This window comes from Dermacentor andersoni, chromosome 1 (genome assembly GCF_023375885.2).
Source record: "Dermacentor andersoni chromosome 1, qqDerAnde1_hic_scaffold, whole genome shotgun sequence".
Taxonomy (NCBI): domain Eukaryota; kingdom Metazoa; phylum Arthropoda; class Arachnida; order Ixodida; family Ixodidae; genus Dermacentor; species Dermacentor andersoni.
This window is the reverse complement of record NC_092814.1, coordinates 226,346,831-226,365,568: the sequence shown is the minus strand read 5'-3', so window position 1 is coordinate 226,365,568 and position 18,738 is coordinate 226,346,831. Positions and strand designations below refer to the sequence as shown.

At 50.0% G+C, this 18,738-nt stretch overlaps 1 protein-coding gene across 4 annotated transcripts in view; it reads right to left on the bottom strand.

The window, feature by feature from the left end:
* The window catches only part of for (cGMP-dependent protein kinase for), a 210,965-nt gene that overhangs the window by 57,790 nt on the left and 134,437 nt on the right, over positions 1-18,738 (bottom strand). The window contains exon 1 of one of the 4 annotated variants that reach the window (XM_055063274.1): positions 7,521-7,744. The exons of 2 other annotated variants lie outside the window; for them this stretch is intronic. In XM_055063274.1, coding sequence (XP_054919249.1) covers positions 7,521-7,738 — 218 coding nt within the window. In that variant the 5' untranslated portion in view covers positions 7,739-7,744. Of the gene's footprint in view, positions 1-3; positions 177-7,520; positions 7,745-18,738 lie in introns of those variants that run through there. One more of the 4 variants, XM_055063275.2, reaches the window with a different exon arrangement.

Genomic DNA, 18,738 nt, shown 5'->3' with positions numbered 1-18,738 from the left:
TACCGATTCAGCCACCGTCGGTTCATCATACACGACCTTTAAAGCGGGGTTTTATATGCACGAAGTATACGCAGCGCAAGGCGCGAGCCAAACACAGGCGTCCCCTCCCTCCGGATGAGGAGGGAAAGGGTGTGATCGCGTGTTCACTCGCCTTGCGCCCGCCGTTTCCCGCCAGTTCAGGCCCGGCAGTCAGATCAGTGATGCCACGGATGCTGATTTCATAGAGTTTCCTACAAAATTACTTGTAGGAAACTCTATGGCTGATTTATCAGTAGATCTACTGATGTTTAATATTTCTGCTGATTCAGTGATAAAATGCTTGAATCTACTGATTTTCTTGCTCTTCTACAGAAACGAAAGCAAAAGCTGCAACTTTTTCAGCACAGAGTTTATATTAATGTGATGCCACCTAGCGAGCGAAAAAAAAAACGCGGTTGGCTCCGAGGTTAACATACATTCTTGCGTTTCCAGACTCTCAAACGTGGCGCCACCTCTGTCTTTGAGCAAAGTGGGGAAAAGGTGAGGCGGTGAATTTGTGAAAGTGGGTGCACTACCGTACCCCACAACTATGAAACCGCAACAATGAAACCAAAACCATCGAACCAGAACCAATGACTCTCTTCATGCGGCGCTTGGAGCGCCTACTCTGTTCTACAGGACAATAGGACCCCACTTCCTTACTAGTTTCTGAATAGTGCAGTCAAGTTGTCGGCTGCTGCTTGTGTACTGCAGTACATACCGCATGTGGCAGATCACGTCACCCATTGCTTCGCATCAAGTTCAGCGTGCGCGCATCATTACGAGCTCACCAGGTAAGTAATGTCTGTATGTCTTGAGTTCTCGATATGTGAGTATTAATAATTTAGTGATTCACCCGCCGTGGCTACTAAGTGGATTTGGCGTTGCGCTGCAAAGTACGTGATTTCGAAACCATATGCCGCGGCGGTCGCACTTCGATGGGGGCGAAATGCAAAAACACTTGCGGTACCGTGCACTTCGTGCACGTTAAAGAACCGCAGGTGGTCGAAATTAACCCGGAGTCCCCTACTACGGTATGCCTTATAATCATATCGTGGTTTGGACATGCAAAACTTCAGAATTGTTACTGTAGTGCTTTATTCCCGGTTATCTCGGCGCCAGATTATGGGCTGCCCCTCTTTAAGTGCATTGGTACTTGCATTACAGGGGTATTGGAAGCTTCAGCATAATGACAAGTGGCAGTGACACTGGTTCATAGTCTTCAGACCGAAAGAAGAGCATTCCAAAACCGAAAAAAAGAAAATACCAGCAAAAGTACAAGCAAGCTTGGGAGCATGAGAAAGCGTTTCAAAGTTGGCTGCAACCAAGCAAGAAGTGCAACCGTTATGCGTACTGCAAAACATGTCATATGAACCTAGTTGCCGGCAAGAAACTGTTGGAACGGCTCATGAAATCTGCGAAACATGAAGAAAATACAAGAAAGCTGATGGCCCAGACAAAGCTGATGCAAGCAATGCCTAGCATTGCTATGAATGGTTAATGGCTATGAATGCTATAAGAATGGCTATGTTTGTCGCCGAGCACAACCTGCCCTTTGCAGTCATGGACCATCTGCCAAAAATTTGCCCCGACTCCAATATTGCAAAGCAGATTGCCTGCAGCAGAACAAAAACATCAGTGATAACAAAGGTTGTGACAGACGAGGAGAGCAAATCGCTGCTGTGGAGGCTACTTCTAGAAAAGAAATTTTCAGTCATGGTTGAAGAGTCAACGGACGTCAGCTGCAACAAGCACTTGTGTGTTGTTACAAGGGTTTTCGAAAAATATAAAGTGACTCATGCCTTCTTTGATCTCATCCCTGTGACGGATGTGAGTGCCAATGTCCTATATAGTGCCCTTACTGGTACTTTTCAGAGAGCGGGGGTTCCTTATAAAGACAATCTAGTTGGCTTTGCTGCAGACGGCGCAAGTGTCATGATGGGTAGTAAACAATCTGTGATGGTACTGCTGAAGAAGGAGATTTCCGGCTTGTTCATTCTTAAGTGCACGTGTCATTCATTTCACTTGTGCGCATCGTACGCTTGTTCGAAACTTCCACGTGTTGTTGAAGATTTCGTGCGGGACGTCTACAGTTACTTCAACTCAAGTCCTAAAAGAGAGGGCACGTTGAATAAATTTCAGGCTCTTCTTGAACTAAAGCCGCACAAGCTTCTTCATGCAAGTCAAACAAGGTGGCTCTCATTGCTTGCTGCAGTCGACCGCTTTCTAGAGCAGTATGATGCCCTAGAGGCATATTTTGCATCTGCTGTTTCCAAAAACAGGCTTTTGGCATCGGAAACAATCTACCAGAGGCTGCAAGATCCTCTGAACAAGTTGTTTTTGATGTTCCTCAGCTTCGTTCTGCCTTTCTTTAACAATTTGAACAAACAAATGCAAAGTGATGCTCTACAGTTGCACAAGCTCTCGAGAAGTGCAGAAGCCTGCGTGAGGACAATTATGGATTGTTATCTCAAGCGATCCTGCACACAGGGAGTTGAGGTGGCAAAAGTTGCATTCAAGAACCCCAAATGCTTTGTGTCTTTGGAAGACATGTACGTCGGCGGTCAAGCAACTGCATCCTTGTCATCCAGAGAATGTTCAGTTGTCACTGAGCAACGTCCGTTCTTCCACTTAAGGTGCCTTGATTTTTACATTAAGAGTGTCGACCAAATTCTGAAGCGTATCCCCTTTGAAGAGCCGGTTTTAAAACATCTCGAACTCCTACATCCTACTGTGTCCATGACGGGGAAGGCATCGTCTCTTGCACCACTGGCGCAAGCCTTTCCGAATTTAGTCTCCGGCAAAGCCTTGCAATCTTTGGATACCGAATGGCGATATTTAAGAAACGCTGATATCCCGACAAGCGAAGATACCTCGTTGCACGAGTTCTGGGCAGTCGTGTTTACTCAAAAACATTGTGATGGAAGCGCCGCTTTTCCTGCATTGACGGAGTTTGTGACGGCTATACTGTGCTTGCCACATTCTAGTGCAGCAGTTGAGCGGGTATTTTCTGCTGTAAACAACCTGAAGACAAAACTGCGGAACAAGCTTAGCACGGAGACTATCTGTGGCCTTCTACACACGAAACGCCTGATGACGTCTTCAGCATGTCACAGCTTCAACATTGACAGGCCATTGATAAGGAGAATGGACGACTGGCACAAGGATAAGCATGAGTGCATTTAATGTGGCTTTACTGGCATAGCCGCTTGTGGAATTTCACAGCATATCTAGTCATATACATGACCATTTTGAAGTTGCCTGTTCATACGCAATAAAGTTTATTTGCGTAAGCTATAAGGGACTCATGTTTTCTTATTTCTGTATCATCATGATCAACCTATTTTATGTCCACTGCAGCACGGAGGCCTCTCCCAGCGATCTCCAATTACCCCTGTCTGGAAGATACTATACTCTAAAGCTTTCAGGTACTAACTACCATCTGACGGCTTTGAATAGGCAATCGGAGAGCGTCAGTGTTTTTAAATTCGTGCTTGACAATGGCTCTCTGGATCCCCGGGTTTTTCAGAACTATCACCAAGAATCTCGGGGTCAATTTTTGTACTGTTTCTTACAAACTACAATACTACAACAGACTACTAATATAAGCGCTGAATTCGTGTTCTCATAAACTGAGTGCACGAATTGAAATAAATCTACTGATTTCTACTGATTTTTCCGAAAAAATCTACTGCTATTTCTTTTTCTTTGTCGCCCAGTCAGATGGGGCGGCCGGATTGCCGAAGAGCAGGCTGCACAAAGAGAACGACTCAACACCACACACCGGGGCAGAAAACTGCTGCGAAGACTGGGACACCCACTCACCCTCCAATACTGCGAAGACGAAACGGTCATCGTACCGATGCACCTACGGGAACGTATCATCGTGGAACCGGTCCCCAAGAACATGCATCCGCTCTACAACCAAAAGTGGCGGCAAGCGCGAGCACGGAAACTCCTCCAGAGAACGAGCGATCCTGATACCTACTACACCGACGCTAGCCTTTACTCTACACCACTAAAGGGCCCCAGAAAACAGGCATTCGCAACGGCAGCGGCCAACCAAAGCAAGGTGGTGTGCTGCGCGTCTATACGGACCAGATCAAGCGCCACCGCGGAGGCAGCAGCCATAGCCCTCGCAATAAGAGAAGCAGAACGAAGGGATCGCCCCGCATACATCCTGACAGATTCACAAGCCGCCTGTCGGTTATACCTCAAAGGCACACTTCCCAGGTGCGTCACTGATATCCTGGGCCCCGGATTGACTGAGGACCATGCCGTCGCCTGGTGCCCGGGGCACACGGGCCTGGGGGGCAACGAGGAGGCGAACTGCGTAGCTCGAGGTCTTGCTGGCCGAGCTGCAGAACCCTCCTCGGTACCCCCTTCAGATTACCATGAGGAAACCATCACTGGCAGGCAGATTTTGGAGTACCAGCGCCTGACCAGACGGAAGTGCGCTCCTCCCCATTTCAACTTAAGCAGCCAACAAGCCAGGAACTGGCGCCGCCTTCAAACAAACACATACCCGCACATATCGAGACTGCACGCAATCTTTCCAGAGGTATACACAACTGGTGTAACGACCACACAGCCACACTGACACACATTACTTACCAGTGTACGGAGCGCCCAGCCCAGGCAGTATCTAGGCTGGTGAGCTCATCACAAACACTCACGACGTGGTCTTGGGAGGCACGGCTTTGCGAGCTGGCACTGGGAAGCCAACTGGCGACCCTGGACCAGGCCCGGCGAGCCGCTACGGCCAGTGGGGCTCTACAAGAAAGCTCCACCCAAGATTAACCCCACGGAGTTTCTTCGTACAATAAAGTTTATTCTCTCTCTCGAGCCAACAGACGCTCGCGTTCTGAGCCACACTTCGCTGCATATCGAAGACGTTCTGCGTCGCGGCGCCGAATCTGCTCCGTCGAGGCGCGCTGGTGACGCAGCGTCGCGGCGATGCCCTGGTGTGATGCCCTGACAGCTGGCGCGCTATAGCAGCAGCAGGTGTTCCGATTCGCCCGCTCTGCTCCGTCGAGGCGCGCTGGTGATGTGGCGTCGCAGCCAATGGGAATTTATGTGCCATTTCGATAGACGACGCCGGCTTTTTCGCTCATTGGGCCATTCGATGCTTTCGCATCAAAAACAGATTGGAATAGCTTTACGTTATACCGGCCCTATAGCCTTTTATTTCCACACGACCTCAGCAAATCTTGCTCTGTGTCATGCCGTCACTGTAATGTCGATGATGCTTGATCCAGAATTTCGAGACCAACTTTAGAATCAAATTAATATATCTTATATGTTGGCGTAGTAGATACTTGGGCTTGTAGGTGCATGTTCGATGAAAGAAAACAGCGCACGCACCGAAAACGGGGCCGGAGGCAGCGCTGTGATGTTGTCCATGCCTCCATCCTCATTTTCTGTGCGTGCGCTGTTTTTTCGTCCGTCAAATATCTAATATGCCCTTCCCAACCTGTATGCTTGCTAAATGTCTTTTTTTACGTGCGAGCAGCGTGCGGTAGAGCTTAAAAAACTTCAAAATTAAGGGGAGGAGAGGAGGCCAGAGCGCTTGGGCGAAGCTCCTTGTTTGAGGCACGTGCGGGCACCACGTGGAGAACAAAGAACCCGGTAAACGGTAGTGCACATGATCGAACTGATGTAAGACGAAACACACGTGGCTGCATCGGCATGGTTTATTGTCACGTTATTTTCTGGCATTTGCCTGCACCATCCTTTACTATTTCACTTATCAAAGATAACCGAATACCTCTCCGGGCGCCTTTTTGAGTGCAAAAGAATGTCTGTCTTAAATCACGTGACATTGTTTTCCGCCACAACGGCGAAGGTGCGAGCGAGCTCTCATGAAGGAAGTTATGAAATCTGCAAGGCGACGGCGTGAGGAGACAAGTTCAGCTTCTCGCAATGGAGGCCCTTGACTAGTGGCCGCAATTCCTCTCCTGCCTTCTTCCATATTGGAGCTGAGAGGCCACGTCAAGTTAACATCACGCTACATCACGAGCATGCATCCAACTTTTTTCCCTCTTGCATCCCGGCGCATTTTCAGTGGCGGTTTAGCGGGCTGTGCATGCATTTCACATAAATGTTTCTGGTTCCTGCCGTTTATTTGTGCGCTGCATCGCGTCATCTCCGAAGTCGCAGGCGGGACCTGTGACGTGGTAGACGAGACCGGTGATTTCGTCTTTGCTGGCGACAAGGCTGGCTGCTCTGATTATAAGAGTGTGCGGGCTGTCATTTGGAATCTAGAGATGGGCAAAACGGCTCACTTCAGTGAGCGGCTCCGAACGGCTCAACTCACTGAAATGAACCGGTTCACTTGAACGGCTCATCAGTTCACTTAAATCTGTAACCTGTGGTATGCATAGTCAAGTTGGCTTTGAGAAAGTTATACATGCTTTAGTAGAATAAGCATGTTATCGGCATGTGGAGTACGCTTGGTGACTATTAAATAATTTCTTAATTAAGAAGTGCAAAGATTTAATACTAATGAACCTTTCTTTCATGATATTGGCGATAAAATACTTCTTATACTGTAATTGGTACGTCACTGAGTAGGCGGCGTTCACTCCCGTCTCGCCGTGCTGACGACGGCAGACGAAATTGTGGTGCTGGCGAAACGCTATGGCGCAAGCGAACGTTCGGAAAGCAAGATGCTTGCGCGATCTCGTCCCTGTGAGCCGTGAGCTGAGCGGAGCTGCACCCTAGCGGAGCGGAGATGGGTGAGAGCGAAAGCAGCGCACAGAAACAGAACGGCAGCCGAGTCCGAGCTGACTGGAACTCGAACGAACATGGTCGAACGGTTGGAACGGGCAGAAAAACCGAGAACTGCCGAAGTCGCACCCAGAAGATCCGGTTCAGACGGAACGGCTCGGCACGGCTTCATCTCTAGAAGAACCTCCGCTCACTTTCATTTCAAAATGGCTCACTCGTTCTTTAAATAGAGCGGCCCAAAAGACCCGGCTCGCTCCTGAGCGACCCATCTCTAATTTGAATTGTGAGTTGGTTTCGCGGTGCACAACAGCGTAATATTTCGCAGACACGATCGTCACAGCCTGATCTATGCACCTCGCAGATTCTGTGCACCTGGCGAGGATTCCTTTAACCTGCATATATGACGCGTGCTTTGACTGCACGGACATTATTTTATTCTGTACGGCTCACTTGCTCGCTGGACCTTTGTTATAAACTGCGCAACCATGAACTCCATGAAAGTTCCGGAATGCATCATCGCCAGCGTGTTGATACTAAAATCTACATACTCATTGCTAAAGAAGCAGGATGACGTGAACTAGCGATCATTTCCATGCACAGAGCTTCGCGCAGGTACAGCCGCCACGCACCCCTGTGCACGCCTGAACAGACGTGTCGATCAAGTATAGCTTTGGGAAACCGGTGCATGGTTCAGTGAACAATGAATACGATGGCCGAATCCGTAAGTATGTCCTCCCAGGCCGCCGATCACACAAATCGGAAACAACGCTCACCGAGACTGCAAACTGGGACTGCGCTTCCTGTCATGGAATGCGACTAGGAGTACGACGAAGTCGAGATGACAGGCGGCAGCACCGGCGACGATGTCGTCCACAACTCGGGCCACGGATGGCATTCGCAGGCTGTGGCAAGTACTCGTGAGGTAACCACGGTGCACGACACCGTCGGCGGAGGACACCGCGGAGCAGAGCGACCAGCAGCTGCGACTCATGACAGTGGCCGCTAGTGACAGAGTGGCAGCGTGCCCACCGACGCTATCGCCATCAGCAAGGCTACCTAGACGACCACCCCGCGTCCCAACTCTGTCCGCTACGCAGCTGCGTTCGATCAACAAACCACGTCCCTATCTCCTATATTAAGTGGTGCGGCCGCGTTTGGCACAAACCACGGCGATCCGTAGGGCATTATGATGAGCACTTGCTGTTGAGGTGTGTGATACGTCAGTGTGCTCAAAAATGGTATGTGTAAAGGGGAAATTCGCGGAAGGAGAAGCCATGCCAAAGGACTCTTCGCTAGAGTGCACACGCGCTGTCCTCTTATGGCCAACACAACTAAGATGAAACCGCGGCGATTGTCGAGGGTACATAAACGTGAACATATGCCAATAGGCACGCTTCGTAGCCGGCCCCGAGCGCTATAGTTTAGTTTTTGTAGTCATGTCTGCATCATGAGCACGTCGAGTCTAGAGTGCATTAGAATATGGTTCTCATTGTAGATACTAATCGGACCGCAGCGACACCGTGGCAGCGTCGGCAGCACATGCAGCTCGCCAGAGTGCTGCAACCTAAGCGGCACCGGAGAGGGCGGCGGTGCGACAGATACACAGGCGCGTCCAAATTTGTCCGAGGCCTCGCTTCTTCCTCCACGCGACAGACAACTGCACCGTCAGCTCCCCCGTCTCGGTTCTGCTCCTCCAGAAACAGGCCGACAGAAACTCGTAGCGAGCACATTCCGTGCGCGCTCGGACTGGGTTCGGGAGCTTTGGTCGAAAAAGCCGAGGAGGAGGGGTCGGAGGCGAACTATAGGAAACTGCGCGTCGCACGCGCACAAACCCTGGTGTCTGGTCTCTTGTAGCGATGCGCAACCCGCAACACACGTGCACAGAAGTGGAGAAGAACGCCGCCCTTAATCGCGAGCGTGAAAGCAGAAACCGCGCTTTCAACATTTCGAGTCTTTGTGCGTGTACTTTGTACAGGCAGCTTCCGCGTGCTAGTTCGTACGAGGTGTGACCTATGATGAAGGTTCTATACATGATGGAAAAAAGCGAAGGCAGCCGGCTGACAGAACAAAAAGAGGCGCGCAACTTTCGTGAAGTCCAAGAAATGTACGCGCAGTTTTTACTTTTGTATGTGTGTGTGCGTGTGAAGTTTGTAAAGAAGAATGATGAATTTGAGTTCTAAATTTGAGACGGCTGCGCGATTTGCAACAGGCACCGGGGCACAGCGCTACAAAGCGTATGGCAACAAGGAGGGGACACTGGCACGCATGGCTCTCGCCATCATGGTCACGCTATATGTACGACTGAAAACATTTATGATGGCACACTGAAATACCCACATTGAAAACACTGGTCACGCAGTGTCAGCTTGACGTGTACAGACGGTTTACAATTTACCCAGCGCGACCGTGCTTCAAGAAAGAAGCGCACTACAAAATGCTATATATGATTAGGGAAACGGTCGGGACGAATCATTTCACACTGGTGGTAAATTGAGGAAGCGGCTACGGCTTCCTTACCAAGCGTAAATGGGAGCGCACACGAACGCTTGGTGCATTGGTGAAAGCGTATCGAGTCCACACTGTTGCAATATACGCCACGAACGCGAGCTTCGAAGTCGTGGACCGCTGCGATCAATCCCCCGTACGCGGTGACACAATGAGCAGGCATGGACCTCTTATCAGCAGAGGAGAGAGCAAACACAATAGAGAGTTTTAGATTAGGGGACGCGAGCGGCTCGCGTCCCCTAATCTAAAACTCTCTAATTAAAGTCGCACCGCGGAGCAGGATTCTATTTGCGAAGCAACAACACAAAAATGTAGACGCATCGGTCGTGCAACGGAGTTGAAAGCAGCTTCTGTAGCAGCATGGCGGCGCAGAACCAGCGGCTTGACATTATTATACTAATGCACGCACGCACGAATGCCAATTGCCAGAGAAGCTGTTCATGACATATGACAACAGCAGCCCACATGACGATCGTGCCGCAGCAGCTTTATCGTGAAAATTAGACCTTCAGTGCGCGAAGGTCGAAGGCGACGTATCAGTTGCGTGCGTCCGCCCGCTCATTTCTCTCCTTCCCTCGTGAACTAACACATATTTGCAAACAAGGGTGGTTAGCCTGCAAAAATTAATGAACTGAAACCGAGACCAAAGGTTAAAGGCAAAGTAAAGGATTTTTTACAAGTCCACTCGTTTTTCATTCTAACGCATTTCAGGACAAAAGTCGGTGCCTGCTGGATTTGACTGATTTATTGATTGACTGACTGGTTCTGTTTAACGTCCTGAAACAGCACAGTGGGTTGTGAGAGACGCTGTGGTGGGGGGGGGGGGGGGGGGGGCGACAGATTAATTTTCACCACCTGGAGTTCTTTACCATGCATCTAAATCAAAATACACGAGCGTTCTGTTTTTTTTTTTTTTCATAGAACAATTCGAATGAAACGAGGGGTTTAACGCTTTGAAACTGCGCAGTGGGTTATGAGGGATGCTGTGGATGACCCACGATTAATATTGTTACGTTGCAGAAGTCACATATAAAGATGTATTCACAACATTTACAAGAGAGACAATGATGCATAAACAAGATAGCTGTCGAGACCGATTCAACTTCTACACGTCAAATCATTTCCTAGGTATACTTTGTGGCGCAAAATACATTTCTTGAAAAAGGACAGAATAAATAAAAGAAGACAGTGTCCCTTTTCAAGAAATGTATTTTGCGCCACAAAGTATACCTAGGAAATCTAAGCACCAACTTGCCCAAGAAGAAGCCTTTTTGGAACGTCCACTCGTCTTCTTCTAATTGGCGCCACTCTTGGTTGCGCCGTAACATAACCCCGCCTATAAAGGCGCCGTCTCGGCGATGCTATATGGGAAGTGAACTCGCGGCAAAGTAAAGCTTCAACCGGGACACATGCACAACGTCCGTGGGGACACGCGAGTCCCGCGGAACGATCTCGTATTTGACATCGCTAAGCTGTAGGGCCCTGTGTAGCGCGGTAGCAGCTTTTCAGACAAGACGACGCGGCGACATGGAATCCACAGATCACCGGATCCAGGAGGAAATCGAACGCCCCGATGTGGGCTGTCGAGCGGAATCTTCTGCGCGGCGTGAAACTCGGCGAGCCGGAAGCCGGCAATCTGGCGTGCCGTGCGAGCTCGGGCGAAGACGTCTTGAGCGTATTCAGTGGGAGTGTTCGTCGAGGAAGGAAGTGGTGTGTCAAAGGGCAAGGAAAGGTGGCGTTCGAATAGAAGGTAAAAGGGTGAAAAGCCAGCGGTCTCGTGACGGGACGAATTATAGGTAAAGTTCACGAAGTGTAACGTGCTGTCCCGATCACTATAGTCGTCGGAAACGTCCATAGACAGTATTCCTGTCAACGTGCGATTGAGCCGTTCCGTCAGTCTCTTTGTCTGCGGGTGGTAGGCGGTGGAAAGCTTGTGTTCGGCAGAACAGGAGCGAAGTAGGTCTTCAACTACTCGGGACGAGAAGGTGCGGCCGCGATCAGTGAGGAGTTGACGGGGGGCGCCGCGATGGAGGATGAAGTCATGTAAAAGGAAGTCTGCCACCTCATTGCACAGCTTGTGCGCAAAGCTCGCGTGAACGCGCACCGGGTCGCGTAATCAGTCGCGACAACGACCCACTTACTGCCAGATTTCGACGTCGGAAAAGGGCCGAGAAGATCGAGACCGACGCGAAAGTATGGTTCTGAAGGCACATCGATGGGGTGAAGGCATCCAGCGGCCAGCACAGCAGGTTTTTGGGGAGGAGGAGGAACAAACTTTATTTTGCAAAGGAATTTGGGACCTCCCAGGCCCCCTGGGTCCCCGCACGACTTTTCCGGGCGCTGACAGAGCGCACAGGCTGCAACGTAGCGGTGCACAGAGCGTTACAGGCCTCGCCAGTAGAAGCGGCGCCGCACGCGGTCGTAAGTACGCGAAACGCCGAGGTGCCCTGCAGTGGGGGCATCATGCAACTGCTCAAGAACAGACGTCCGGAGATGGTGTGGTACAACGAGTAAAAATTCTAGTCCTTCAGGGCGTAAGCTGCGACGGTATAGAACGTCGTCGCGAAGCACGGGCTTCGAATGTCCAGAATTGAGACGATCGATCACAACACGTAAGCAGTCGTCACGCCATTGTTCAGTGCGAATGTCGTGCAGATCAGAAATGGCCAGGACGCAAGAGCCAATGTCATGCGCATCATATTCAGGACGGTCGACAGGATGACGGGAGAGGCAGTCGGCGTCCTTGTTCAAACGGCCTGACTTGTATAAAACAGCAAATGAATATTCTTGGAGCCGTAGTGCCCGTCTATGCCCAATCGTCCAGTGGGGTCAAGTGAGGAGAGCCAGCACAAGGCGTGGTGATCCGTAGCCACGGAAAACTGTGTGGTCGTAAAAGTAAGGGAGCAATTTGACAATTGCTCAAACGAACGCCAGGTACTCCCGTTCGGTAATTGAAAAATTCCTCTCGGCGAGTGACAGGAGGCGGCTGGCGTATGCAATTACGCGCTCTGCGTTACGCTGCCACTGAACAAATACAGCCCCAATTGCATAGCCACTGGCATCCGTGTGAAGTTCAGTGGCGGCAGATGCATCATAATGAGCTAGCAATGAGGCAGCCGTGAGCAAGCGTACGAGGGCGGAGAATGCTTTCGCTTGAGGAAGGCTCCATGTGAAAGCAACGTCCTTAAGTAAGCCGGTGAGTGGGCGAGCGGTTTCGGCGAAATTCTTGATAAACCGACGGAAATACGAGCATAGCTCAACAAAGCTTCTTACGTCTGCGGCGGAAGACGGAACAGGAAAGTTCTGGATAGTGCGAATCTTGTCAGGGTCGGGTTGAACGCCAGCGGCACTGACGAGATGGCCAAGAACGGTAATTTGACGACAACCAAAGTGGCACTTGACTATAGTTCAATTGCAGGCCGGCGCGTTGGAAAACAGCAAGAATAGCCGACAGACGCGTTAGACAACTCGTGAAAGTTGGTGAAAAAACTATGACATCGTCTAGATAACACATACATGTGGACGATTTATAGCCGCGAAGTAAGGAGTCCATCATTCTTTAGAAGGTTGCTGGGGCATTACAAATGCCGAACGGCATAACCCTGAATTGGTAAACGCCGTCAGGTGTTACGAAGGCAGTTTTATAACGGTCCATGTCATCTACCGAGATCTGCCAATAGCCTGATCGGAGGTCTATCGATGAAAAGTACTTGGCTCCGTGCAAGGAGTCCAAGGCGTCATCAATACGGGGCAAGGGGTATACATCCTTGCGTGTTATTTTGTTGAGATGTCTGTAATCCACACAAAAGCGCCAACTGCCGTTCTTCTTGAGAAGGACAACAGGGGACGCTCACGGACTGCAAGATGGCTCAAAAACGTCTTTAGTCAATATCTTATCGACTTATCGTATCACTCGTCGTTCAGCGTGTTAAACACGGTACCGCTGGCGGCGTATCGAATTGGCGTCCCCGTAGTAAATACGATGGGTGATTACCGATGTCTGGGCTAAAGGGCGGCCGTCCAAGTAAAAAATCTCGCGGTGAGTTTCCAAGAGACGGCGGAGGTCAACAGCTTGTGCCGGAAGAAGATCAGGTGCAATGATCTTGCTAAGCTCGTCTGTGAGAGTCGGTGAATCGGAGGTTCCTGTAGAAGGCGACGGAATTTTGGTGTCAAGAGCCGATATCTCGCAATCGTTCACAGGCGAGATGTCGCCCAAAGACATGCCTCTGGGAAGAATTTGAGTCGAGCAATTAAAATTAAGGAGAAGGAGCGAAGTCTGATTGCCTATAACAGTGAACACTGTATGGGGAACGACCAAATTTATTTCAAGCAGTATGGAAGCGGTGGGACATAGTACATAAACAGCGTCAGAAACAGATGGGAACGACAGTAGAGTGACGTACGTAGTGGCTTGAGGCGACAGGCGGATGTCTTCAGAAGAGCATAACCATGGTTGTGTGACTGGTGCACTATAGCAGCCGTGGGGCAGTTCAAGCTGAATGTCACTAGACGCACAATCAATGAGGCCTGAATGGGACGACAAAAAGTCTAAGCCGAGTATAACGTCGTAAGGGCATTGTTCCAAAACGACAAAAAAAAAGAAAAAAAAAAACGGTAGGCGTTCTTCCGTCGGCGACGCGGAGGGTGCGTGATGTAGCGGGTGCGAGAACTTTGTTCAGCCATCGGCGCAATTGGGCGCTCATCACGGATACGTGTGCGCCAGTGTGAATCAGTGCTGGGAGACTGACGCCATCAAGCTCTGTTTGGTCGGCAAAGTGATCAGAGGGTTTTACGGTCGAGTCGTCAATGCAGCGTCACCTCCGGGAGCTGCATCGCTTAGTTTTCCGGAGACGGGCGTCGGGACTGCATAAGAGACGGAGGGCGACGAGCCTGCGGCGATAGCGGCGATAGGGACGATGGTCGACGAGCTGGTGGCGAACGAGACTGGTGACATCGGAATGACGACGAGGGACTGTTCCAAGGATACGAGCGTCATTGTTTGGCTGTTGCGGTGCCAACGGAGGCTGGTAAGGACGCTCGCTCTGTTCGGAGCGAGAATAACTGGGGCATGGAGGTCGCAGAGGGGAGAAGACAGTACGGTTGTTACAATGGCGAGCAACGTGAACGATACGCCGGCAGGCAAAACAGATTGGCCAACCGTCTGCGGTTCGCCAATCGGCTGGATTTCGGTAGCATGCAGGATACCGCGGACCAGTCGATGGACCTGGAGCAAGAGACAGCTGTGAAGTGGCAACGGCCCATACAGCATGAACTCCGAGATCAGCGAGTTCTTCGCGGACTATTGCCTGCACAAATGGTGCTGTAGGCAAGCTGTTCGGGTCACTGGGCGGGAAAAAAGGGGTGCAGGAGCGATGGCCTCCAGTTCTCGTCGCACTATCTGCGTCAGGTCATCTGATGATGATGGTATCTGCACTCCTAGCCTGTCGTCACAAGAAGATGCCATAGCTGTGTTCGGCAGACGTGCGAACGGCGTTGCAATGCGGCGGTTCTTGGCCAGTTCAAAGCGTTGACACTCTTTTATGATTTCCCGTACTGTTTCACAATTTTTGCACATGAGCAGGTTGAAGGCATCGTCAACTATCCCCTTCAGTACATCCATTACATCCTGATTCAGCCATTTCGCTGTCGGCCTTACGGAACAGAGCCAGCACATCCTCGATGTAAGAGATGCAAGATTCTGTGGACGTCTGGGCGCGGGTCGCTAGTTCTTTCTTCGCGGTGCTCTTCCGGCCGGCGGGACGGCCGAACAAGTCCCCCAGCTTTTGTTTTCGCGTGTACCAGTCGTTAAGCTCTTCCTCGTAGTTGTCATACCACACCGTCGCCGTGCATTGTAGGTAGATGACCATGTTAGCCAACATAATCGTCGGATCCCATTTGTTGTGGGCACTTACACGCTCATACGTGGCGATCCAGTCGTCCATCTACATCGAGGTGGTCGGTGCCGCAGAACGTTCCTGGATCCCGCGGCTGAGCCAGCACAACCGTCGGGGTTGTAGGCGCTGATGTCAGCCACGCCATGCCGGGGTCCTGTTTCGTCCTTCGTGTCTTACAGTCCGAGGTGACGACCACTGTGGAGCTCTATTGTTCTTTCTCGTAGGTACCCCGCAACTCTCACCAATTTATTACGTTCCAGAAGTCATATATAAAGATGTAATTACAATATTTACAAGAGAGACAATGAAGCATAAAAAAGATGGCTATCGAGGCCGATTCAACCTCTACACGTCAAATCGTCTTCATCTGACTGGCGCCACTCTTGGTTGCGCCGTAACAATATTAACGTGCACCCAAAGCGCAGTACATCAGTGTTTTTTGTAATCCGCCTCCATCGAAATGAGGCCACCGCAGTCGGCAATCGAACCTGTGACTTTGTACTAAGCAGAGCAACGCCGTAGCCATTGAGCCACCGTGAAGCGTGTTTTACGATCCGATATAACGTAATGCGGTCGCTGACGCAGCACCTGGCTCTACTTAAATGGTGCGACTAGTTAGGAAGTTATTGCTCTAGCGACAACAGGCGCACTACGTATATCGTTTCTGATGACGATTTGCTGCATTGTACTCAGCGCTGCTTCTTAAAGATTATTGCAGAAGTTGCCACAGCCCCGGGCCTATTCACGGGTCCCACCATGAATTCAGCTCTTGGAAGGGGCAGTGTCGGACGTGGACTACCTGACTGAAGCCGTACCTCGCTACCTTCGACCACAGGGCTGTGGCGATTGGGGTCAACAGTCAGGCAGGCGAGCAGCGGATGTGACGCTACTGCGACTCTATACGACGAAGCTAGCATCGTCCTCAATTATCCTCCTGCGACTCATCACTGACTGAGGGCAATAAAGTTTTATTCTTCGTCGCGGCAGGGGATCAAACCCGCGACATCGTGCTCAGTATAGCGGAGCGATATAACTGAACCGAATCACCGCTGCGGCTGGGAATTTCCCAGTTTCAATGGCAGTTCTGTCACCGAAACAAGAAACCAAGGGCCTAGTTCGCAAAGCATTTTGTTCACGCGTACATTTTGTCTTTAGCCGGTCGCTTTCGCTAATAATATGTTACGGGAATGTTGGGAGTATAGAAGATTGTGTTTACAATAATATACAAAATGAGCCAGAGTAGTTAAGACGGCTGACCACCAACAACACGCAGCAGCCAGCGTCTCGCGATCTTATTCTTCCTCTCTTCTTTCATCCTTCCGTAACAATATGTCCAGCAACACGATTCGCTGACATCTGCTCTTACGAACAGTTGTAACGGAACTTTTCGTGGATACTGCACGACATGTCCTGGCACTAATGCGCTGGCTTTAATGTTACACACGTGTGCACCGTCCGTTCTTGGCGACGCTGCGAGGGACTGTGCAGACGTTTGTGACAGCTAAAATAGCGCACTTCCTCGGGGATGCGTTTTAATTGTACTTGTTCGTTGTCCCTACCTACAGTACATCTGTCATAGCGGGATCGAATCCCGGCCACGGCGGCTGCATTTCGATGGGAGCGAAATGCGAAAACACATGTGTACTTGGGTGTCCGTTAAAGAACCCCAGGTGGTCCAAATTTCCGGAGTCCCCCACTACGGCGTGCCTCATAATCAGATCGTGATTTTGGCACGCAAAACCCCACGATTAATTTTTCTTTTCTGTCATATTACTGCCTCCTACACTTTGGCTTCGGGCGGAAATTTGACTGTTACTTTAGTTATATTGCTTTCCTTTATTCGCCCCGAGTATAATATTTAGTCAAAATTCAACCCATACCGCAGAAATCACGCCGAGCCACGCCTACAAAAATACTTATGGCGCGTTTGTTTTTCTCCTCAGAACACCGTCCTCTCATTGCAACGCTATCCCGGTTACCCATAGTGAAGGGACGACCCATGCAACATTTGTTCACCGTAAAGTTAGAAAAATTATCGATGAAGCGCCCTGGACAGCCAATCGGATAGCTCGCCCTACTGGCGTCATTAGGGCAACTAGCGTCGAATGGTCAGGGGCGGCTGAAAATTCAGCCGAGTGACGTGCTGCGATATATCCTCGGGTGCCGATCCGACAAGAAGGCTACGCTATACAGACTTCCAATACAGAGGTCGAATCCACAATGCCTTTCGTTACGAGAGCAATTCGTCATTGGGCGATCGCCGGCGTTAAAATATGTTCGGTGTTGCGATTAGCCGGCTCCTGTTCGTACGAAACACCGCAGCACAGCAAGTGTTTTCTGAATACGGGCCCAGTAAACTAATTTCATTATGTACACCTGCCGAGTAAGTATAGCTATATAAGTCCTATCACACTTAGTATACAACTATCAGCTTAATGAAACTACAGGTCTAGTTGACCGAGAATGCCAGCACACGGTTGCAGCGCTTACGCCGACAATAACTCGTGGCTCGCCAAAAACGCTTGCCACCTTGGCCGCGATAGCGTGCATACATTTAGTATTACTGCTCGTAGGATGCCAGGCTACACCAGGCACACAACCGCTTTTTTTTTAAGGCTAACACGCACCAAAAGGGTAACGAAAAAGGATAATCGTGCTAGCGGCACCCATGGCGACACGACTAACAAGGCACAAGCAGTATAGTATATTTAAAACAAGGGATAGATTACAGCAAGATGGATGCCTGAAGTGATTAACTGTGGTGGAACAACGAATGTCGCCGAAGCCAGCGTTTCGACAAGTCCAACAACGAATGTCGCCGAAGCTAACGTTTCGACAATTGTCGAAACGTTGGCTTCCCGGCGACATTCGTTGTTCCACCACAGTTAATCACTTCAGGCCATCATGTATGAGGGTGCATGTATGTATGAGGGTGCACGTGGAAGCCGGTCCGCGAAGCCGGCAGCGCCACTCGCTGCGAGCTACACACAGGAGGCCGGCCGGAACGAGGGACCCTTTTAATTGCGCGCCAACATTGCGTCTCAAGGTCGGCGCGATCCAGAGCGATGGCCGCCAAGCAAGAGACAGGCCTAGATCGGCCAGCGAGCGGGCGCCGCCGCGGTGGCGCGTGTTTTTGTGCTCTTGCTTTTCCTCCTCCTGGTTTATGGTGTTTTTTGCTTTCCCGGCGAAGGTTATCGGGTGTTCCGCCGTCCGGCGAGAGTGAGGCAGAGGCAAACAAGAATGTTCGCACCCCGATCACAGCGCGCAGCAACCCACCACATAGTGACCTCCATTATATATATATATATATATATATATATATATATATATATATATATATATATAATATATATATATATATATATATATATATATATATATATATATATATATATATATATATATATATATATATATATATATATATATATATATGCGAAGAAAGAGGGTTAACCGAGGGGCCCGATATTTATTAATGATAGCATAAGAAGCTAACAAACATGTGTTTTGTTGGTGTTTGTTGGCTTCTTATGCTATGATTATATATACGGTATTTAAATCACAGTGGTCAACCGCAACTGAATGAAACCAA